Here is a 25566-nt window from a genome sequence, read left to right as displayed (position 1 = left end):
AGAAAAAGAAGAAGAAGAAGCAGGGAAAGATGAAGAAAAGAGCGACGAAGATGGATCGTGGAGTATTTACCGCGCGCGGCCACTCTTAATAATTCACGCGCGCGATTCCCGAGGCGTCGCGCGAACATGAATCGAAGACAAGCATTCGTCGCACCGCTGGATTTTCGCCTCGACGTGAAGACGGGAAAAGAAGAGACGCAGGCAGTGAGAAACGGAAAACTCTATACGTCCGATCGATAGTCGCCAAGTGAACCGCCGCGGCCGCTTCGTCCTGGCGAAGGAAAATACTCGACGCACGCGAATTTCATTCTGATCTGATATGATATCTTTCCTAGATCTGATATGGTTTCTTTCGAAAGATTTTCCGCATGACTTGAAAAATATTAAAATGCACAATTTTTCTATTAAGTTTGTTATTTGTTAGGGATAAAAGTTAAATCAATTTTCTCGTTTGTTTGTCTTTAGACAAATTCCAAAAATAATCATTAATATTTCGAGGGAACGATGTAATGAACATGCGTAATAACCGACGTCAGACTATAATGTAAACTTAACAAGACATCCGTTATAATGCTAAACGACTTATTTCATGATTGCAATTTTGCATTTTCGCTCGATATAGAAGTATGCAATTGCATTTGATCTCAAGAATTACGTTTTATGGAACTCTTGGGACTCCTAGGGGCAAAGTCTCCTTGCCTGATTTTCTTGATAAGACCATGGCACAAATGGCGATCGAAAAGCAATAAAGGCGAGCGAATTCGAACGAGGACGACAATATCGCGATCGGATGACGATCGTCTGGGACCATCCTGGTCCAGGATATAGAATCAAACTTCCTTCGTGCGTGCCGAATCGAAAAATCGGAAAATATCGGAGTTGGATGGCCGACGGTGTATACGATCGAGCTTCTACCGGACACGTACCGGGTGCAATGTACCTGGATGAGTCACACGGTAACAGTGCGCGCGCGTACACGCGTGTGCACGCGTGTGTATGTGCACGCGAATCTTTATATACACGCACATGCGTCTCCGTGCGCGAGTCATACGCGGACGCTTGTATCTGTACAAGTGTCGATCGTGTGTGCGTGCGCGTTCTCGCTCCTTGTCTGAACATCGACGCGATCCTTCCGCGCGTCCCGCGGGATAAAGCGAGACGGGGAGAAGTAACGAGAAGAGAACAAATACACACGTAACGCGGAGTCGGAGGAAGAGAGGCAGGAAGAGACGGATGGAAGGAACGCGAGGAGGAAAAATCGAGATGGAGAACGAGCAGGTGGAAGATAAGAAAGAGAGAGAGAGAGAGAGAGAGAGAGAGAGAGAGAGAGAGAGAGAGAGGGGGGGGGGGGAGGGGGAAGAGGCAGAGAGAAAAAGAGACCGGAGATAAAAATCCAATCATTTCGACCGGTTTTGCATCGTGTGCCGACGAGGATAATGGAATACCGCGTTACTTTTTGCCGGTGCACGGAATATTTCTTCGCATTAATACCTGCATTTTCTTTCTTTCTCTAGTTAGTTTCCTCTCTTCGCGCGCACGTTAAACATAGTCACATGTATGTATGAAGATAGAATCTTGAATTTTCAAAGTGTATGTAAAAAAAAAAAAAAAAAAAAAAAAAACAGAAAAATGAGTATCCTAACACGACATCCTACCGACATAAAACCGATGACAGCTTTCTACATTTTATTAATCACAAAAAAATCCATTTTTTTTCAAATTGAACACTAAAATTAGAAGAATCTTTCGCATATATTTGAAAAAAATTCAATCCAATTCCTCTTATCACTTTAATGTCAGATTAGAAGCGTAAAAGTAATAATTTCAGTTTGATCTGAAAGAATATATACAGTGAAATTTAATGAAAATATAAAAAAAAGATATAAATGAAAGAAAGAACGAGATAAAATTGCCTTCGTAATATCGATATATCGAAATAAAGAAATAAGCATAAGTTTCGTTTCTATATGCATACCCCGTCGAAAGAGTCGCGACGTTCCAACACACAAGTTTCACAACCAGTGCATTCGGCCCGAGAGAATAGCCAGGGATCAGTGATGAATGGGAGAGCGGAGAAAGAGGAAAAAAGAAACGAACGAGAGAGGAGGCAACGGCACGTCGGGTGACTTTTAAAACGGGCGTTGCGTAATCTTTCGGATTTAGTTTACTTTCGTCGCTATCGATGCCACGCACGTAGCGTGACCGTGGCACTGAACCAGCAGCGGCACGAACTTTCTCGTGGCCTTCGTTCCAGGAAGGCGATTTACGTGACACGCGAGAACGTCAATGACTCTCGGTCGCGATCATCGTCATCGATCGTTTTCGCGCACGATCGTTCGATCCGCGATTCCCTAAAACCACCTCCGAACCGTCGACGTGGAATCGTTTCTCTCAAGAAAATTGCACGTCCACCGTTTCCGTTTCTCCTTATTGCCACATTAATCAAAGATAGATATAATTTTTCATAATAAAATTAAAATTAATTCATACTCGATAAATAACAGTTATTCTTGACAGACAGATATATAATTTGCAACACGAGAATCGGCCGATTTGAATCGGGATACGGCTGTCTGGACGAGAAAAGACCCTGGTTGCGGTTCATAAGTGAAGGGTGTCTAAAAAAAAATATAATTGTACAAGTTGTGTTACGATTAACGATACAATCAGATATCGACTATTTCTTGCCGTAAAGCGCGTCAAATTTATAAGAATTACCACGTTCCTTCGTTGCGCAAACGGCAGCATTTTTGAGTCGTTTCCGCTCGAAGTTACAGACACATGTGCAAGTTACTTTCGAAGGTACGGAACGGCGTATACCGCGTACTTACTTTAATCGACAATACAATTGGCCGAAATGAAACCGAACATATTATGACTAGCAATCGGAGCGTGCTGCAACGCGGAACAGTCGTTGGAATATTTTCTCCGTTTAAATCCGCGCTCATAAGGGATTCGATCGTAACCAATTAGCGGACGTACGGCTCATAATCGCGTTGTTTTTTCCGAGATATTCTGGATTCCTCTTCCTCATGGAGGAGGACACTCCGAGTCGCGAGTAAGCTGCATTCCGTGTAAGAAAGTCGTACGCGGGAATACGGCATTCTTGACTTTTACGATTCGTGTGATCGATAAAATCGTGACTCGCAGCCCGACTCCGTCGTCGGCCGGCGTCGACGTCGCCGCGAGGAAAAGAAAGAAGTGTCAATGTGCTTCGATTTTTTTCTTTTTTTTCACTCGTCGAAGGAACCCTTTATTTGCACTGTGGTCACAACATCCTACTGCATCTGAAAAGCACTCTCGGTATTTGCCGAAAAGTTACGAGTAAGTTATTTAATTATCCCGACTTGTCAATAAATTATTACCCTTCTTTTCTATATTTATGATACCAAGTACGACGAATTCTTTTGATAATTAATTAATTTTCGACGAAGTATTAAGATGATTTAATTAGTCATTAAAGTTCGCGTATTCGAACACACGGGATAAAATAGAACGCTGCGAGTTCAATGGAATTATAGTCACATCATAGAAATCATGAAGCTTACGCACGACTTTTCGATCCACCCAAGTTTTGTACGTCGAAACTCGGCGATACTGCGGCTAAATATTGAAACAACTTCCGTAATTCACCAGTTAACTCATCGGAACTTTCCGGGCGTATTCTATGCACCTTACTAACAAGTTTCCTTCCCTTCGAATCTCTCTTCTTGGGTTTCGTTTACAATACATATCCTTAATATAGGTACACAAATACATAGGTATACACGTTGTGTATCAAATAACCGCTTCTTTTCAGCGATAGATTTATCGTCATATTGTTAGGAATCCTTCTTCTTTAATAAACATTAAATCAGGAGTTATTTATTCTTTTTTTTCTTAATTATCAGCATTACGACATTAAATAAATCAGTCTCGCATTAAAATAAATTAAAATATAATTAGATTACGGATAAAAACTTTATTATCTCTTATTATTATTATTATTATTATTATTATTACGTCTGTGATTTAATTTAAGATTTAATTCGTAAAAATCTCTTTTATATTATAATCAGAATCATAACCGAATTTCAGTGATGCACAGATGAAATTAATTCATCTCGCGCCAGTTATACGAGAGAAGTGTCGTGAAATATGTCGACTGTATGCCAGGTTTGCTCTTTACCTGCAGTTTTGCGCCTCGAGAGGCGATAACCAAAGCGTATATCACTTTTTATCCTCGCGAGATCCGCGCTTCTGTATTGAATTACTCTCGATGGACCTTGACCGCCTCGAGATTGAAATTCAAAGTTGAATTTTCGTTAGCTGCCATCAGATCGCCATTGGATGGTCCACTAGCGAATGTATAATATAATCGACGATCTCTAACATGGTCTCTTTTTGGAATCCCCTTTCGGGATCGCTTCTCCGAAAAATCCAAGTAATTTTGCCGAAAAGCTTTACAAAAGTGTACGAAAAAATTCACTTTCATAAAGGAAACCTAGCTCAGTCTTACATATTTGAATTAATCCTTTATCAACATAACAGTTAATTTTCAGAAGTAATTTATGATTGCGAATTAGATTATTGAAATTCGATGATGTCATCAAAGATATCGAATCCGCTAAGTAGTATAATTATTTCACAAAATCGCTTCTCCTTAAATAAACGAACGAGGAAGAAATTTAGGATCGGACGAAAACGAGAACGATATCGCTCGCAATTCGAGTGAAATGTCAGTGTTTGACTTTTCACATGAGAGAAACGTTGTGAGCGATTGACTCATGAGCACGGGAGAATGATTCGACAAAATTATTTCATTATTAATTCATAGATCAGAAGTTAAATCCGTTGCCGAGAGTAACTCTATCAATGGCGACGACAACGAACGCTTCTGGTGATCGTGAGGGATCTGAGAGTATCGCATTATGGGTGCGACCTTTTCAATTTGTATTCTAACCTTTACGAGAAGCGCTATACGTGTGCTCAGGATGTAAAACAACGTTAAAACATAGACACACTGAGCGTATAACGCGCGGTCGAGTTATAAATAGACGTTCCCATATAAAACGGCGAACTATCAAAGTTACGTTAAGAGACGCCACCTTCTTTCACGATGTCTTTAAAGAATTATTGCGACAAATTGTAATCGCTTCTTTTTTAATTTCTATCACTTTCATCGAAGTCCCAATTCATGTCCGAATGAATCGCGAAGATAACGATTGATTAACTAGTTGATACGTTCTGTTTTATCGTTGTTATCTTTAGCACGCGTAAAAATGGGAATTTATTTATAAAATTAATAATAATCAAAATTAATATATAATAATATATAGATATAATTAATATATAGTATACAGTATATAGTATACAGTAATTTCGAAAATTCCTCTCTTTCAATAAATTTTTTTAATTTGTTTATCCCTTTTTTGAAAGTTAATTAAAAAATATATATTTGAAATACATTTAAAATATGTTATGTATAAAGGAGAGAGACTATAATGGTCCTTCGATAAAATGAGATGTTAATTAATTGCTAAAATTATTTGTAAACAGAAATACAAAATTATTCAAATATAATGAGTATTTCGAATATTTTAAATTCATTTAATGACCGAATATTAAAATTACAAATAAGTATGGTTTATAAAATTTGTCTGAAATTGTATTAATTTATATATCGGAAAATTATTAAAAATTATTAATGATTGCAATTATTTTACTTAATTGTGTTGCTTTACTTTTTCATTTTCGATTTATTCAACAATATATTAATGCGTATAAAATAATAAAAGAATTTGCATTTGTTTGTGATACTTATGTTTTTTGTACTTTATGCTTTTTTGTTAGAAAAGTTTATTCTCTTCGCTAATTACTCTTTTAATATATTCATTGCTGTATTCGACCTCAATGGACAACATATATCCAGCATCCGCTTAACGCGTATATTCCCTCTTTTTAATTCGTTTTTAGTTCAATTAAGCACGTGTTGGAATCAAAACAATTTGATCATATTAAACTTTTACTTTTTTACTCTTTTGACAATTTTTTTTTCACATAATGTAATTAAATTATTTAGCAAACATAAGGCAATAATCTTTCTATTATATTAAGAAACACTATTAATAATTAATGCGATTGCAATAATAGTTCATCGCATAGTCGTCGTTATCAACGCCAGCAAATATAAACCTCTCGTCATATCGAATAAACGAAAGAGTCGAAACAAAAGAGTGCCGAAAATCGGAGGACTTACGATCGCGCGGTGTAAGAAAAAAAAAAAAATGAAACAAACCTTGCTTAATGACGATGCCGGCGGTGGGCACCTGGACGATCGGCAGCGGTGGCGCGTTCGGATTATTAACACCGACGGAGGCGGAGGCTGCACCGCTGGCGGCGGCGGTGGCGACGGTCGCGGCGGCGACCGGGGGTACGGCGCCACCACCGGGTGTACCGGGGGGCGGCGAGGCGCTGGCGCTACCCACGGAACCGGGGTCGCTGAAACCCTGGGTGCTGTTGTTCTCCTCCGGGCCGTCGAAGAAGCTCAGATTGAACTCACTGCCGGCGTCGAACGACACTTCCGGCGTGAGGGTATCCGGCGCCGGGGCGCTGCCCAAACCCGCGCTCAGCGACTGATCGAGTTTGAAAACGTCCATTGTACGGGCATCGAACGTACGTACGAGCGACGATCACGGCGTCGGCGGTGCCGACGGCGAACAGCTTGGTGCACGTCGCGCTTGATGGCGATGCTACCGCCTGCGGCATTCAGCATTCGCGCGCGCCTCTCGATTCCTCGATTCCGACGACGATCCCGACGGTAACGTCACGGTGACGTCACTCTATTTTGAGTCTTCGGAAATCTGCGCGAGGATCCCGACCATGCGATCTCGAGCTTCGAGGGCTGATCCCTGTCAGCCCACCGACGTCTCCTCGATCCTTGGACAGTTTCTCATCACCTCTCTCGAATCTTCGAGGGTCTTCTGAATCACCGCCACAGTCCCGATAACGGAGTTAAGTATCGGCTGAACTTTCTTGATAATAATAAGGTGGCTATGGTTTCATAAGCTCGTTTAACTATTCAGCGCTTGATATACTCCGCTCGATGTACGTCGAAACTTGTTCATCAAACTTCGTTCGGTTAAATTTTCCTTCGTTACTTGTTACGCAAACCGGTGTAATGTTATTTCGATAGGTGGATGGCATCTGTTGGGTATCGCGTGTAAGACGTTCCTGTTGAAGTGCGATTCTTTTTCGTCGACAAGCCGCGTAAGTTGAAGCAACATAACTCGCAGGACACGTCGAGCATCATTAGCGAGGCAAGTTCGCCGCGAAAGGATGTCCCGTATCTCGGCGATTTATTTAGCATTTCATCAGGCACCTTCGGAGAAATGATATCTTCCCTCTTAACGGAACGTTTTATTGTCGGTAATCGATTTCGTTGAGTACAGCGAACGCGTCTCCCCCCGCTCGAGTTTGCAGTCGTTGTCGCTGCTCGTCTTTCTCGCAACTTCGCGGGGTCCTTGAACCGCGAGTAACGTTTCCTCGTTTCCTCGGCAGGTATTACGCCTCTCCGTCTATCTCGCGGGCCGGGGCTTCTCTTTCCCGGCTTCGCGTTTCTTCCATTTGCATTTACACCGCCGCTTAATAAGATTTAATTCGTCCACGGCCGTAATGGCCGCGCGACGAATACGATGCGACGAGCGCGATAAAGTTGCGAATGGAAGATTACGCACGCGAGATTTCCTCCGAGAATGTATAAGTAACGGGCAGGATCCACGGATGATGAAGATCGACGATACACTCGATTACGGATCGAACGAACGAAGAATGTGGGCGCGGTCGATGGACGGAGGGGGGGGGATAATTTTCAAAAGCGATGGACAGCACTATCGCGTTTTACAAAAGTTCAATACGTCATCACTGCTATCGTTGGACTTAACACTTCACGTCACTGAGCACCAATTCTTTCTGTGGCTAACGAAACGTACGAGAACTTTTCCGAAGAGAACCCGATTATCGTTCGTTAAGAACGCGAGTCAATGCGAAAGTCGAAGCGGCTCGTTGCTCGTTGAGCTTCCATTTTAGTTTTCTTCCTGCGTACGAGTGGAGAACGCCACGCGAAAGTTCAACCCATTATTTTTGGGGTACGCGATCGAGACCGAGCGCCTTTACTCGGGGTACGTCGTCCTTACGCCGTTATGGTGACTGTTTCTCCTCTTTCTTTCGCTTTTCTTTTTGTTTCCTCTTTTTCTTTCTACTGTGTAAACTTTTTTCTGGTAGCACGAACTCGGACTTGCCCGCTGATTTTTAATGGTTCACATGCCCGCTGGCTTTTCACGTGAGCCATCTCGCTGAAAGGTAAATCAAAACGAAAAGAAAATCAGAAATCAAAAATAAAATAACGATACACGACAACGATGCGGAAAAAAGAAATATAATCACAAAAATAATAAGTAATAATTGTCGCACGCGAGTACGATTTATAAATTTAAATCGTGAAACTATATGGATCAACTATATGTCAACTATATGTATCGTCTTAAAACTTTTGCATACAAAATGATGAAGAAAATCGATTTCTAAGAAAAAAATGTAAAATTTTATTTTTAGAAAGAATTACCGGCTTGCAAAAGTTCATCTCTTCTCTAGACAACTTCAAGAAATTTTATAAAAAACTTTTTTATGATCATCCCTAATAGTTTCCAAGAAGACAATTTGTAATGTCATGTCTAGCTTTTCCCACGTTTTTTCAAAATATTGTGAAAGGAAATTTATTGACGTTTTCTCGAATCCGAATTAATCCGAGAAGATTGATTAAAATATTTATTACTATAGCAAATGACGAAAAGCTAACAAAATCAACATTATTTTTGTGTAACGATAACGAATTTTAATTTCCGTTATGCCCAATTGTGGAAAGATAACTTTTCAAGTACTTCATTCTGTATATTCCAACATTTTCGCACGATCGAAAGAGATGAGGACAGGAATCACCGGCGAATCGCGAGAGAAACAAGGAGAGGGCGGAGAAGAGAGAAAAAAGCCCGGAGAGTACGAGAGAAACACGAGGCGGAGAGTGAGAAAAAGTGAATGTCATTGCCGTAATCTTCGGACGTTGACTTCTTCCTGGCTTGTCCCTCCTTTCTCCTCTTGGTCACAATCCTCCCCTCCCCCCCCGTTTCCACCGTTAACATCCACTCCTTCTCGTTCTCTTTGTGATCTCTCTCTCTCTCTCTCTCTCTCTCTTTCTCTCTCTCTCTCTCTCTCTCTCTCTCTCTCTCTCTCTCTCGCTTCCTCACCTGCACGTCTCGCTTCGGATCCTCTCCTCCACCTCTCTTTAACTTGTCTTTTCTTCCCTCCCTCTTGGCCAATTCTGTTTTTCCGCCTCACGAATTTCAAGTGTTTTGTGACAATTCGCGCGCGGCTAGATATTCGTCGACCGATATACAGAGTGCAACGCTCGAGTTGGAACGATCGAGCGAAGCATCGGTCAGATTTGTAATGTAAATGTAATAGCATTTACGGTTCAATCATGCACAAAATCATGAGACTTGACATAAAGTTATTTATGATTATTACTATTTATTTATTTACTTATTTATTTATTTATTGCTTCGAATGCTATCCGACTGTCCATAATAAAGTAATCGACGAGAAGCGAAATTATTTCGATGAAAACCTTTCCCATAGTAGTTTCCCAGTGGACCTATTATATACGTGTGACACGCGAATTGCGAATTAGCGTGTTTCCGACAATGTATCGTATATGTTTTTAAACAATTGCAAATCTCTTTTGAAATTAGTGTATTGTCGCTGACGAAATAGATGATTTTTCAATTATGGATGACGCGAAGGCTATCTCGATTGAAAAACCAATTCTCCATATTTTTGCAATGGATCGAGAGCTTTCTAATCATTTTAAAAAAATCGTGAATGTTCATGGTAGAATAACAATTGAAAAATGAGAGTACTCCTATCAAATAGCTTTTCGAACGGTAACATAATAGGTCCCCAGTGTCAGCGCGATCAATTTGTTTCAATTTTTCACGAGGACGTATTTCACATCGTCACAAATTTCAATTGAATTTCGAATTAAAAAATCCAGGAAATTAAACAAAATATAAACAGAAAAATGCTTACTCAATAATCTATTCTTTATTCTTTTTTCCTTGGCAAATAATTATCAAATTTATGAATCCTTGAAATCTATGATTAAAAGTTGTTTAAATTATATACTCATAAAATTATATGGTACATAGTACATATATAAATTATCTTTTTTATAATATTAAATCGCAAGACATCTTAATAAGATAAATTATGGAAATTGTACAACATAGACATGCAATTTAATTGCAAGAAAAGATAATTCAGAGATTTTTAGCAAAGAATATCACCTCGACGATTATAAATGCATTCTTTATTCCGAACATTCCGCAATATAAAAAGAAACCCTTCTTCTGTACGATACTATAGAATTCTTCTCTCGCGTCGCGAATAAAAATTTATCCCCTCGGGCCGATCGGGAAGAAGTAATTTTGTCCTTTTAGATTGGACGAATTTTGCCGACGCGGCAGCGAATTTCGCGGCCTCGCAGACGATCATTTGTCTCGCACATCGCCCGCTCGGTTCCGCGTTCCATCCGCGTCGCAAGTCAGTGCGTTCACCTTACGCTCGCGAGCGGAGATCTCGCGCGTGCGCGCGCGCGCGCATACGCGAGAGGATTTCTCTGGGAACGCGCGATCGCGCCGAGCCACGTGCTCGCGCGATCATTGAACGTTGCCGTCGAGTCGATCCACCGACGATCGACACCGCACGAAGACACGCTCTTCACCTGAGAAATCAGTTTCCCACATCCCGCGCGACTCGTCTTTCGCATCTTCCGTCATCGTCCTAACACAGACTTATTTTAGAAACTTATTTTAGACTATCGTGAAAGTTAAGGCAATTCAGAATAACATGAAGAAGAATAACATTAACATATCAATCACTCGCTTCTCTAACAATCGCTAAAGTACATAATAAAACAAATATTCCGAAATATATATAGTAATCGCCGGTTTTCGCTACGTCTATGCTCGTCTCACTCATTAAATTACTTTAATGAATATTCTACTGCTTAATTTTTCAAACCGTTGTCATTCGTCCCGAAAGCTATAATTAGTTTACTCTATGATTTACTTTGACGTAACGCTTTCCCTCTCATTTTCGTCTCGTCTAATCCGAAACGATTGTGTAAAGGTTCCTGTTTATGAGATTTCCATTACGAGAGATATATATTTAATGAATTGGACACCCGCGCGAAATGATGGTAATTTCATAATTTCCCGCAATCGACACCTCGAAATAACGCGGACTCGCTCCGCTTGCTTGCGCGCTTCACGAGACAATGAGGTATGAATGAAAGCACAATGAACTTTTGCAATTTCCTCGGTAATTATTTCCCCCCGTCGGTCGTGCGCGACTCAAACTGTGAATAAAGGCGACACGCGAGTAACGCTGCACATTACGTATTTTACCTGCACGAACGAATTCCGAAGCACTCACCGATGTTCAAATTCTCTTCCGGCAAGATTTACCACTGTGTCACGGTAATTCGGTCCAAGACGTAATCCACGAAGGAAAGCAAAAGACCTTCGATCGATCTCTTTCGAAGCCCTTCTCGACACTCGGACAAGTTTATTCACAGTCACGAGTTTCTCGCGCAAAATCTCACGCGGATTTTTAAAACGACACTTCGGAATCCTGAGGCACGACCACACTGATTGAACTATGACTTCAACGGTCACATTCTCTGATAAGAAGTCACGTAGCGCGTCGTCATTTAAAGTACTTGACGTCGACGGTAGAAAGTTATCCTTTAAAATATCATCTTGTTCGAAAAGATAGAAAAGGTATCATCTTCCGCGGATGTTTGCTCGAAGCTCCGTCACTCTCGTGACTCTCGTTAAATAGCATGCGACCACGCCGGGATCACCGGATATCACTCACTGGTCCGACGAGATCGTCGCGATCGGCACGTATCGGTTCGGAGCAGAACCACCGAGTGCTTTACTCCCGTCCGAAGGTACCGTCCACGTGACGGCGCAACCAAGCGGAGGCGGAGGCGGAGGGCATTCTCGGGGGAGGATAGACGGGGGGAGGGATGGAGAGGAGTGCGCACGACACCCCTGTGCTGTGAGAAGTTCGCTAAGTACCGATCGGACGGAACGTTTTCCGCGAGAGCGTGCGCGATCACGTGCGTGCGCGCGGTCCGCGAGCGTGCGGCGCGTCGAGCCCGCTCGTTCTCGCGCGAGTGCCGGGAACGGGCCCTCCGCCGCATGTTTCCCGTGCTCCGTCCTCCTCTATCGCATTCGGTCGGGCTTCTCTCTTTCCCGTTTAATCTCCCTTCCTACGTTCGCGCTGCCTTTCTCTTTCTCTCTCTCTCTCTCTCTCTTTCTTTCTCGCTCGCTCGCCCACCGAATAGTATGGTTCTCGGCTTGTTCCTCTCTCTCTCTCTCTCTCTCTCTCTCTCTCTCTCTCTCTCTCTCTCTCTCTCTACCCTCCCTCTCTTAGGACAGCTTCTTCATCCTCTCCTTGGTACAGGCCGCTTACTCGAGAGCGCTCACCTGTGAGGTAAGTAAAGCCGGCGTTCCGTCGTACATGTTACGACATTGCGCGATGGGGAAGGGATAGAGGAAAGGATGAGGAAGGAGGAGAGACAGAGAGAAATAGAGAAAGAGAAAAGGAAAGAGTGAGCGGGAGGTGTACTCCGGAGGGACAAGGAGGTGGTTGGAGGTGGCGATGAGGGAGAAGGAAAGCGAAGGAGACACCAGGAGGGTGGACGAGGGATGGGGAGAGGAGAGGGGAACGAGAAGAATTAAGCGAACGGGTCGGAGGTGAGTCCTGAGGATGGAAGGGGTTGCAGCAGCGGTGATGGAGAAGACGAGGGGGGCGAGATCGAGGGAAGCCGGAGGTGAGCCGTGTCGTGGAGGATCGCGTCCGTCCGATAGGGATAAAACGTGGACCGACCGATCTGACGTGGTCGCCGCCGCGACTGCAGTGGGGGGTTAAATCGCGGGACGCGGCAAGTTGGTGGTGGGGATCGCGCGCCGCGCGAGTGGACCAACTGGGTTCGCCAGCAACACGCGGTTCATTGACCGAGAAGTGCCGGGAGAGCCGAACGAACGTACGAACCAACGGGCTCTCTCTTTCTCTTTCTTTCCTCGAGCCCGCTACTAAAACAGAATTCGCGCTGGCACTTTGTCCGCCGGTGCGCTCTTAGACAAGCACGGCCAAAGGAAGACGCGATAGATATCCGTCGAGGGTGTCAGGGGCGACAAAAGACGCATTAGCGATCCGCGAGGAGAGTTTACGAGTCACGAGGAAGACGAGGAACGCTGAATTACCCGAGGCCACGCTCGGTCGCTCAAGCGACTTCAGTTTGGAAAGGGTATTTGCGAGGAAGAGTGTTTCTGAAGAATTTTTGATAAGACACGAGCCAAAACGCTCCACAACACCACCGAGAAACTAAATCTTGGTTAATCTTGGTAATCGAACGTTTTCTTTAATATTTTAAAAATTCGAACAACGTCGTGAATGTTCTACATTTGTATTGAATGCATTATAATCATATTCGTATAACATCTGTGTGTATATTAGAGCCGTATATTCAGAATGTACTCAGGACGATACATTATTTTTCATATATTTTCTAGATGTACTCAATATATCAATATAATATAATCATTTCTCGTATATTCTCAAAATGTATTCAGAATACTCAGACGGTATATTTCTCGCATATTCTCAGGATCTACTTAAAATATTTACATGACATATCGTCGATCGTATATTCTCAGGATTCTCATACAAAGCTGCGATTTTTATCTCGTCGTGAAATTTTCATATTTTCTCACATAATTCTCCCTGTTAACAAAAATCTTTTTGCCGACGAAACAATTTTGAACCAATTTTGACATCTAAATCTTCGTTAAACATTATACATAACGAAAATACGCTGAGACTTTCAATAATAATCAACGATCGGTTCAGGCTCTATTCGACGAAAGCGAAGGGAGAAAAAGGAGGGAAAAAGAGGAAACTATTGCCATCTTAGACACATGTAATGTTATCCCGCGTTCCCAGAATGGTAAGCAGCGCGCTGGTATCGGCGCGGCCGATCGTGAACCGTAGCGGTTCGATGACTTATTTCCACGATCGGCGCAACGACTGCGCGTTTCCTGATCGAGGTGGACCTCGGGAGGGAGGCCTCGGGGGCAGGCGCGCGGAGGATGCGGCGAGCGTTTAAGGGAGAAAGGGATGAAGTCCGGCGTAAGTAACTTCGCGGACGGGACTACCGTCGTCGGTGTGGTCGCGCAACACGGCGCACACTTGTCGGGAAAGGAGATGCGCGGCTCCGCGGTATAATGAACTTGGGAAACCGGTTGCATTCGCGCGAGCGCGAGCGCGAGCGTACGTACAGATCGATTCGCTCTTCCTCTGTATTTGTGTGTTACATTATGCGAGAGCCGCGCGCTGCATTTCCCCTCATCGAGCTTTCGCGCCGCCGCGCTCCGCTGCGGTTCATTCGCGAATATAAACTTTCGCGCATACCCTTTGTCTGCCTCCTCCCTTTTCTCACATTTTTTTCCCTCCTTCTTTCTCTCTCTTTGGATTGCGACTTGGATTGCGTTTCCCGATGGAAAACTGTAATACTCGTAGAGATTGATGTCTTGTCGATTGATTTTGTTGATGAGTAAATGACGGGCAAGTCGCTTTAAGTGACTCACTTAGTATTAAAAGACTATATCGTGAAGATTGTCATCCATTAGTTTAGTGACTGAATTTAGAAAGGAAGTGTGTTAGGGATCAACGATGCGAACTGAAACATGACAGATAATCAATAGCATCATATATATATATATATAAAATCCCTTTGTAAAATTCTCTCTTTTTTTTTACGCAAAAAAATCTTTAATACCTAATTTATATATTTTCGTAACATTTTTCATTCTCGAAGTGCAGTTCGATAATTTATACCGTTAATTAAAACAAATACATATGAAACTTCAATATCAAACATCTGTTCTACAAAATATTCAATTTAATAGATTAAGAGATATTCATAACGACTGATTTTTAATTTATAATTTATCCCGTTGTGTGCGCTTTTGAAATGCGTTCTATAAACCCGTCTGATTTATATGAAGGTGAAAGTTATGATGACATAATCTCCTCTCTGTATCGAATCTCGATGTAATCAAAACGTGAAAAGTCTCATTAACATTCGAGGCGAATTTGGTTAAGTAATTGCACGATTGTGAGAATTCTCCGCGGGGAAAATCGTTGCGTACGTAAAATCGAGAATGCAGAATTGATAGCGATCTCCGATGCATCGATTTCTTAATGGAGGAACAAGGAGCAACAACAGTAAAACTGTTCGATCACGGTACGGTGACGGCTTAACGCCTCCTCATTCAGCGAATACACTGTTATAAGTTTATACTCATAATTATAGAGCGCCGGGTCTTATGTAATGTGATAATAATATATCGCTATCTCTTCGCGACCTACATAAAGAGATATTCTTATAACGTAAATGCGTCCTTAACCCTCTCATTACTGAGAAACGCGACTTAAATCATATCTAATTACATCGATAAGCAAACTAAGTTGAATTTGCGGAACATAAACATTTTTCCTTTTTTTTTTTTTTCCCTAAAGTTTCGCTAAAGTCAATCGACCATATTCGTAATCTTTCGCTTTTGTCATATTGTTTTAACGAATTATTATACAACACCCACTTTTATACACCACATATAAATGCCAAACAAAAAGGCATGAGTACAGCACGAAGAATTATCTGTTTTTGATTTATCAGTAAATGTCGAGAGACACATTGACCTTTCGATGGACGATGGTCGGCGACGGATGGGGACCGGCGACTAATTGGCTATCAACCGGAGAATTTCACCGGAGAAACTCCAGAAATTCTCCCTCGGCAGCCAATTGCCCATTAAGGCGCCATCCACCGATGACCAAAGGGTCAATCTTGGTCTGGGAGGTGCACTTCGTTTGGTGAATTCTCAACGTGCGTAGGGAACGAGAGGAAAAAAAAGCAAGAGGAAAAGAAAAAAAGGTCATCTTCAGTTAAAGCGGAGCGCGCGAAGGAAACTTCCGGTCGCCGGAGATCTTCCGGCTTTCAGTAAACCGTTCCGGCGCGATAGAACCGTGGGAGGGAGCGTGGCTGGGGAGGGAGGGGGATGCGCAGCGTGATAAGGGGGTTGTAGCAAGCAGTGGTGGCGGGTTGGATTCGCGCGACGAGAAGCAGCGGGGGCTGAAACGAGGGGTAGGGGTCTGAAGAAAACACATAATAGGGTGGGGCGCTTTGCTGCCGCTTTTGAATCGATCCAACGCCAGCTACAGCTGGAACCTCATCCCACCGCGGTGGAGGCAGCGGTGCTCATTCTCTCTCCTCTTCTCTCCCGCCGCCCTGTTATCGTCACGCGAGGGCTCATACGTTGTGTACGTTAATGTCCGAGAATCATGCGAGATCCTCCCAATGACGGATTCTCGAGACAATTCCACGTGGTAAACTTTTTCACCGCTGGAAACGTCGTGAGAGATCCTCGCCTGCCGCAATTTCGACATTTATGTTCTCTTAGGTAGGTAAAACTCGTATGAAACTTCCTAGTTTACTTAGATCGCAAATTATACAAAAAAACAAAGTATCGTTCTTATCTGTTTGCAACTCCTAAATTCTTATCGTTTATCTTCGATACCTTTTTATAAAATTGTATTTCTACAAAAATTAATCTTCTCGTGATCTCATGTCTCGACAATCAATATTCATGATATTCCTCTTGCACTTCTTATACTCGTACATTTCTATAGGCCATAACCGGTATGAGTGCATCCGAAACATCGAATATAAATAGGCCTGGTCCGCAGAAGCGATAGAGATTATTTTAAATCAGGTTTCGCAGGATTTCTGGGATAAAATTGCATATATGCAACGCACAGAATTTAACTAACAATGGATTAGTCTGCGTCTTTTAACTCATGGTTGCGTATGAAGGAAACCGGTTTGACGTGGTGAAAAGAAATTTTTTATATCTTTCAGTAATTTACGCTTTCTCTGATAAGCAACATTGAAAAAGTTTATTGAAAAAGTTTATTGCGAAATGTATCACAGAAACGAAACCGAAAACTCATTCAGCAACACGGATCTGGATGGACTTTTTTCTATAATGTTTAAAAAGAAGATGAGATTTAAAAGAAAAAGGGAGATAAAAAATTTTAAAAATAGAAGATAAAGAAATATATTTTATTTATGTAATGAAATTATAAAAATACACAAATTCACTCAATGTTTTGAAATATATATTATCGCCATTGATTTCTGCCGCTTTTGTTTCTTTTATTTCTGATAATCTTTCTTTTTTGCAAATTATTTGCTAGTCTATATATAATAATAATCAGCATAAGAAAAAATTAACAATACTCTTTAATCTTTCCTCTCATGATTTCAACGAAATTATTACGTCACCATATTACATGAAATGTTCAATACAATAATGCGTTCAATATAATAATGCGTCAACTTTATAAGTAGGTTTATTTCAGAAAAATAAGATCAAAAGCTTAATTTTTTATAATAATGATGTGTGTGTGTGTGTGTGTGTGTGTGTGTGTGTGTGTGTGTGTGTGTGTGTGTGTGTGTGTGTGTTAATTAAATCATTAAAACTTTTTATATTTAAGCCATTTTGTACGATTTTATTTTTAAACAGTGTGAATCGTTACGATTATTTTTGCAATTTTGGAATTCTAAAAAAGTAGATGTAAAAACTTGTTATATTATTCATTTAAAAGCAAATAGTGCATATTTAAGATTCATTTATAATTTTTGGTGTGAGGAATATATGCTATAAAATTATTATAAAACTTTATTTTTCGTAGCTCTATTTCTATGAATCAAACCACCATAGTATCAAACGTTTCACATAATTTCTTATTTATAATCTATTTTTAGAAACTTACCGTTGTTGTTGCGTAAGATGGAACCGGGACTGGTAGCCTCCAAAGGGCTGCTGGGCTCGTCCGTGCAAGGTTCTTTCTTCACGCTGAAATGAAAATATCTATTATGTATTTAGACGAAAGGTGCGGAACGGCATTAGTCTGAAAGTAGTTCAAGTTCGGGCGCAGATTTCTTGCACCAGGAAAGACAACAGGAATCGGTATTATCCACCGTTGATGTTCGCTTGTACGGCCCTGGGATGCAATAAAAGGTTGACCCAGTTTTGACTTCGATTCTCATCGCGGATCTGGCTTTAGGAAAAATTAATCAAGGCAAAAATGTACGGTGGAGGACTGGAAAAATTGATGACGCTGAATATACATTCATTTATGCGAACATTTTGCGATTAGGGGCCGCTAGTTACGATATTACTGTGTTAAAATAACTCTTCTTTTATAGACTTTTATAGACTTTTTAAAAGATTGTCTACATAATAAATTTGATATTACAAAATTTTCAAAAAAGATTCAAAAATCATTATTCATTTTAAAAAATATTCAGAATATACACAAAATCGGTACTCTATTTAATTATTCCTCCGTTAAATAATAATACTTAAACAACAATTAAAGATAGCTATTTCATGACAAATTAATACTATATTCAATTATATCACGAAGAGAAGTTAATTCAATAGAAACACTTGTTGAGAAAGAAAGAAGAGAGAAGAAGAAAATTTCGATGTAAATTAATATTTAATTTAATCGCCCATTGCAATCCGAAGATAATAAATTCGTTGATATGTTGCAATTTACCTATCGAGTGATTATTCGACACCATAAACAATATCGCACTCGAAAGAATAATGGGTACCGTGTCTGTCACGCCATCCCTATCGCCGCTATTCCTAGTATCGTCGATAATTATCGTCTTTGGATGGATAGAACGAAGTGGGTCATCCGAAAATATCCGCGTCTAAAGGTGTTCGATCACACGCGCCGGATTTTATTCGTCCTGACAGCATAATTTCGCGTCCTCGACCGAGCCAGCGCGTTTTATGGCCACGACACACGAGGAAGCATCAAGATATAAAATTTCTAGGGAATATAGTGCCTCCAATAGATACATAGATATCAATAGAGACACGGTATAATAATTGCAAGGAAGAATCGATCGCGGATAACATGTGATCTATCGGAGGACACGAAGAAGGCACTATAACATCGACGGTTGTTTGGAAATTAAACATACGAGAAGAAAAAGATATAAATGAGCAATTTTTTAATGAAAATTATATGGAGTGTTTCAAGCTCATGCTGGAACGTTTTTCTTGGCTACAGATCTTTTTTTTTCACTTTTTTTTTCTAAATTAAAATATCGAAGTATTGATATACGAAGTGATTTTCCTAAAGCATCTATTTAAAATTTTACCAAAGAGATAGAGCTGAAAATAATTTTGTTAGGCCATAAAAATTATTATGTTTAACGATGATACCAAAATAAAAAAAATTGTTGTTTCAATGATCAATTTGAACATATATTATTTGAGCCCAATAAAATTATTTTCAAATCTGTATCTGGTCAACTTTTTCTGCAAAACAATTTTTTTTCTTTTAGATAATTTTTCGTAAAATAATTTTTGCGCTTGAAAAACTACGTATTATGGTACGATGGTTGTATTATGAAATTATTATAATATCATAATATTATTTAAATTAAATTGAATTGCCAACCACAATGTACGAAACTGTCTTCAGTTCAATCAAAATATATCCACAAGATTTTAACTTGAAATGTATAATCGCATTATATACGTCACGTTATAAAAATAGAAAGGCTGAAATAAACAATTCACATTCCTCCGATTTTTCTCCGTTAGAAACGTGTGCACTCGAGTAATTACAGAATCCGCTGAATTCCACACCACTATGCGCGCTGGATTAATTAGTATTGATTATTCTATATCATTGAGCTTGTATATATCCGGTCCTTTAATTCATTTATCGAGCAGACGCGATACAAAAAGAAATTAAGCCACGCGTAAAATAATATTACGATCAGTGATTTATTTTTATAGCGATTAATTGGAGAATTTCAAGCGTTTCGAATATCTTGAAAAAATCTAGGAACCATAATTGGAAACATTTTTAGAGAAAATTCGATTCTATCCGAGCGATTCGCAGATTTTCTCTCGAGAAAGCCTCGAGTAATTAAGAAATTATTTAATTATCATGAATCGAAAAATGGGGATAAATTGCTGCAATCTCGAGAAATTCAATTTCCGGCACTTTTCCGTTATCAGAAAACAAAATGCAAAAATCTTTCTCACACGGAAAGAAATTTGTTGAAGTATTGAAAAATTTAGCCAAATGCAGACCTAAGAATACTTTTGTTTAATCGTGAAAATAATTATAAGAGGCATAATAATATTGCAAAAATTTTTACATTTTAACAATCAATTTGAGCGCCAACAAAATTCAATGAAACTTTTATATATATTTCAACAAAAGCATTTTTCTTGCATGCGAGACGGTTGCATCGGTTTTAACGACACAGAGTTCAACGTGAGACCTAGCGGTCCAAGTCATGCGGAATCTGCGAATTGAATTTTCTCGGCTTTAAAGTTCGTTTTCCTTCAGCCCCCAGGCTCCGAGGCCGAATCGGACTGTGTCCGATGTGTCCGTCGTAAGAAACGAAAGACCTCGAGAGAGATCGGGAATTCATGACAGCGCGCCTCGATAGCTCCGTTGTGCTCTGCCACCTGCATTTTTAAATCAACGGAATGGAGGAGGAACGCCTGCGGCCTCCAGGGCGACGCCAGGGCGGGCAGAGAGGTGGTGCACTTAATGCGTGCATTATTAATCGGCGCCCGCGCGTGTATATACCCTGATCCTACGAATACGGCTACGGATACCCGTGTATTTCCGCCGTTTCTTACCGCGATATCGCGCACGGAGTGGCCCCTGAAGGCCGTGTGTACGCCGCGAGAAGCGTAAAATAATCGGTTCGCCTTAGATCTTGGAGATATCCTGGAGTCACCGTTAGGCGCATCTTAACGGACGGTGAGGTATATTCAAGAGCGAGGAGAAATAAAAGCAAACGAAAGTTCTGCAACTTTGCGAATAGTAGAGATATTAAGGATCGTGTATACGTGGAAATTCAAAACGAATATCGTTGCGAAAAGACCTTGCGACCGATGTACGTACATTCGACAAAAGCGCGTTCGCCCTTTGCTGTTGTTCCACGTTATCCGTGATTGATTCGGCGTAACGTGTTCTCAAAATTGTTTAGCTGTCGTTCGGATCGACGGGAAGGGAGTAACACAGTTAAAATCGCCGAGAACGGACGCGGCTGGAAACGGCGTGTGCGCATGTGCACGCTGTACAAATTCGGTATGCGAGTTGAATTTTCAGCGTTGTATGTACGGGAATCTCTGAGGCTTGCGCGAGGGAACGTAGGGGAACGTAGGGGTTTTTCCGTGCCGATCATCGGAATCTGAATCTGGAATTACACGGCTCGTTTCTCCCTTTCTTCCTCTTTTTCTCTCTTTCATTTCAATATACGCAAGCGTATTATATGTATATATATATATATATATATATATATATATGTATGTTATGTGTCACACCACACACCACACTACACCCCCCCCCCCCCACACACACACACACACACACACCACATACACACACACACACACACACACACACCACATACACACACACACACACACACACACACATACACACACACACACACACACACACACACCACACACACACACACACACACACACACACACACACACAATGTATGTATTATATATTATGTACACTACGGTCTTCTCTTACCTGATAAAAGTGGAGTCCGCGGCAGGGCTGGAAGGTCTCGGCGAGGAGCTCGCGGTGGACGCCGTGTTGGTCTCCTCCACGTCCATCATCGTTCATACCGATGATGACCACCACCACCAACACCAGCACCACCAACCGCTGTGTGCGATACGCGATATCCCGCGAGGGAGAACGAGCAAGCGGGACAGGTGGGGGAGAGAGGAAGAGTTGATAACGGACGACGAGTACGGGCACTGCGATGGCGACGATCCGCGCGAGGAGGTCGACTGACGACGACGACGATCACGAGCGTGTTACCCCGAACGGTTGTCTCCCGCGCGAGAGGGGTGGACAGGGGGAGGGGGATAGAAACCGTAGAATCGAGGGTTACTCCTGTCGTGTGCGACGGGGGATGATCGGGGGCTGGTTTCACACCCGTCGTCCGCGAGCGCGGGCTTACGGGTAGCAACTGGCGAACGGCGCCGCCACCCTTATCATCCCCCCGCGACGCGACCACAGGGCGCCGCGACGCCTGGCGAACCTGCGCCACCGTACACCTGCTGCCGGCGCAGGCACGCCGCTGTCGCGCAAGCGTCGCGATGCTCGCCTGTTCCCCTGAGATCGAGCGAAGGCCGAGAAACGTGAATTTCTCGAGGAAGACGTTCCTAGTTTCGACAAGCATTTAAACTCAATTTTGAATTGCTTAACGCAAAACATAAAGCTACTTTTTTCAAGGCAATGTGTTTTATAAAAAATATATAAAAGAAGGAAAAGATTCTTTTGGAGAGATACAATAACTATTTACATAATAGAATAATATAGATACAATGCTACACACAAATATGATATATCACGTATGTTTATCTTTATGAGATGTTATAATGTTATTCAGCAAAATTATTTTTTGTACATTGCTTTTTGACATTTGGATATCCAGTAATCATACAAGAACCATTTCATTCTTCAATATAAATTTAATATTCATAATTGTATACATAATTGTGTAATTTTCGTAACGTAATTATTAAATGTAGATTAAATGTAGATTAAATGTAGAATTATAATTATTTTATTTTCTATATGCCTTTATCACATCGAGATATTGCTTGTTCATTTTCCTCTAAATGATATCTGGCAAAGGTTTCTCCAACTAATAATGGAAATATCAAAGTAGCGTCAGCGCATACCTGAAACAGAACGGTAACACATGATAATTTGATCGAGCTCATTACATTTAAATGAAATATCAGCGGATAATGTGCCGTTACTTTGATGGGATTAGCGTCTTTCCGAATTTTTCCCCACGAAATCGCTTCCTCAGGCCGGGCACCGCTGTCGCTGCCATCAAATTCTGAAGATGTGTTGATGAAAACAGCATAATCCGCACCATTCCTCTATAATAAAGTACCGTTACCATCGTGAATACCCTGGGATAAGCTTCCCAAGTAGAATCGTCATCTTACCATAAGATTAGCATTGCAGATGTGGTGCTTCACCACACCGCCTCCAACAATTATCATGCCACTGTTGATCGCTTTCATAGCTATTTTGTTTAATCTCTTGACATCTATAGAAGATTGAAAACTCATCAGTTTACGCGCATGATAAGCCAATTAAATCTTAATAAATATTGCACCGAAACTAACCCGCAACAATATCGAGCACAAGACCCGGATTTTTAAATGAGTGAAAGAACATCATATCGCCAAGACTACCATCAGTCAATGCTGGACAAAAAACTGGGATTTTATTTTTTGCAGCCCAGTAGTAAATTGAATCTTCATTATTAATTTCTTCACCGAGTCTCGCTATCATTTTAGACGGCGTCCATAAAGTACCCTAAAGCACAACTCAGTTATAGAAGTAAAAATTTGCTTTACATCTAATTCCAACAATGCAATAATTAAATTGTTTGTATACTTTTGTCTTTTGTTCAGCCAACATCGTATCTAACCTTGGCATTAACCAATCTTCAAACAGACAATAATTATCATTTGGAACCAATAAATTTCCAGTTCTATTTATTCCATTGTCTCTAAGTTTTCTGTCATCGAAGTAAAAGCTACCAATGTATGTAGGTGCTAAACACTTGATAAAATCTTCTTCTACTCCACCTGCTGTGGTAACAAGACAATCTACCTATAAATGATATATCTAAAATATCAAAACGCAACAAGACATCTATTAAAAAATATTATTGGATGTACAAATCTACCAGTTTATGTTGTACGAGAAATCTTATAATATCTCTAATGCCACTGGACACCATGTTCGATGTATAACCCAGAAATATTGTACAGTGATATTTTCTCTTTATAAATTCATCTTCTTCTGTCTTATCTAATTGATCTTCCATGAGGGATATGTTCCTTTGATGCAGCATACGATTTACTTCTTTAACTGCTAGTGCAAAATTTGTAGCTTGGAATCCACAAAATAGCATGGAACTAAACAAGTCGTGATAGTCAATCCCTTTATTAAAATCATAGCCTAAACATACAAATTTATTATTTATGCAAGAATAACAATAATTCACAGTAATCAACTAAAAACAATTATTAGAAAACAACTAATAGAAAATATATAAAAGTAAATACCTTTCACTGTAGGTGCATTATGAGGTAAAGAATTACTAGGAGCTAAAACAGCACTTTTTGCTAATTCTTGTTCTTTGTCTTGTAAATCTTCTTTCTTCTGGATATTGTCCATCATGACAATATTATCTTAAAAAACATATAATAGATTAATCATAATATAAGAAACATTAGTTGTATTGCTAATATAACACTATTAGTTAAAAATATATGTAATATTTGTCAAATATATTTAATGTCAGATCATTGGCTGCATTCGAAGAGCGTGGGGAAGTGCGCTAATAAGTATTACGTCATCATTAGACAAAATAAAGATAACACGCTGGTAGCGTGCTCCCAGAATGCAGTTATGATGTAGCCAGCAAAATAACAATTCTTTGAAAAGGCAAAATTAATAAAAATAATTTCCCAACTGCTATAAATTTAAAAAAAAATTTTAATAAATGTTTAGTTTAACTCGATTTATATAATTTTAAATATATGAGTGATATGTGCGTACAAAATTACATATTGACATTAATGTACAGTAATATATTATTTAATCCTAACCATCCTAACCTGCTAAACAACATACGGAAACCGCACTGCAGGCAGCCATGTTACTTCATAGATCCTAGATTAATAAGTGTATAGATTGCGTACTCCTTAAGTTTTATTGTACAATATCACAAGGTCCGTTTTTTTATTGTTGCATTTGAATTGTGCTAAAACTTTTTATTTTACTTTCGCCAAATTTCAAATATATACTATTTCATTTTAATATATATATATATATATATATATATATATATATATATGGTATTATAATATATATAATATAGTATATATATATATATATATATATATATATATCATATATACTATTTCATTTTTGTTATAAGTATATATAACGAATGTACACTAGTTCAACTACAAAAAGCAGACTTACATATAACTATAGGAATACTTTGTGAGAAAGTGCGTGGTTACACAAATTTATAAAAGAGGATTCAGAATATGAACCTATATATTTTTGTTTGGATTCAATTAAACATAACAATTAAATATTTATTATGAAATTGTGTAAAAATTAAAAAAATATGAGTATATTATGTATAATTATATTTATATATAGCATTTAGATTCTTTTATTCGTTTTTGGATTTCCAAACATTAACATAGC

The 25566-nt window shown here is 40.2% G+C and overlaps 2 protein-coding genes across 7 annotated transcripts in view; both read right to left on the bottom strand.

The window, feature by feature from the left end:
• Positions 1-22408, bottom strand: part of Eip78C (Ecdysone-induced protein 78C) — a 72152-nt gene extending 49744 nt beyond the window's left edge. For 2 of the 5 annotated variants that reach the window (XM_011631938.2, XM_011631937.2), the window contains exons 1-2: positions 11530-12444; positions 6278-8333 (exon numbers count right to left, since the gene is read on the bottom strand). In XM_011631938.2, the coding sequence (XP_011630240.2) occupies positions 6278-6638 (361 nt within the window). In that variant the 5' untranslated portion in view covers positions 6639-8333; positions 11530-12444. Of the gene's footprint in view, positions 1-6277; positions 8334-11501; positions 12445-18003; positions 18087-21831 lie in introns of those variants that run through there. The other 3 variants (XM_089079234.1, XM_089079232.1, XM_089079233.1) reach the window with 3 other exon arrangements.
• Positions 22409-22764: 356 nt separating this feature from the next.
• Positions 22765-25098, bottom strand: Dhps (Deoxyhypusine synthase). Of its 2 annotated transcripts, XM_011631945.2 has the most exons (8): positions 24963-25098; positions 24408-24533; positions 24026-24300; positions 23731-23949; positions 23457-23649; positions 23274-23377; positions 23079-23204; positions 22765-22997 (listed from the first exon to the last, which is right to left on the bottom strand). In XM_011631945.2, the coding sequence occupies exons 1-8, from the start codon at positions 25000-25002 to the stop codon at positions 22887-22889; spliced, it is 1194 nt and encodes a 397-aa protein (XP_011630247.2). In that variant the 5' UTR covers positions 25003-25098; the 3' UTR covers positions 22765-22886. The 2 variants fall into 2 exon arrangements, with proteins under 2 accessions (XP_011630247.2, XP_011630249.2); XM_011631947.3 differs by lacking the exon at positions 24963-25098 and having other exon boundaries at positions 24026-24257.
• Positions 25099-25566: the final 468 nt, after the last annotated feature.

This window comes from Pogonomyrmex barbatus, unplaced genomic scaffold, assembly GCF_055798465.1.
Source record: "Pogonomyrmex barbatus isolate J1 unplaced genomic scaffold, ASM5579846v1 scaffold3, whole genome shotgun sequence".
NCBI classification, from domain to species: Eukaryota; Metazoa; Arthropoda; class Insecta; order Hymenoptera; family Formicidae; genus Pogonomyrmex; species Pogonomyrmex barbatus.
This window is presented reverse-complemented; position numbering and strand designations above follow the sequence as displayed.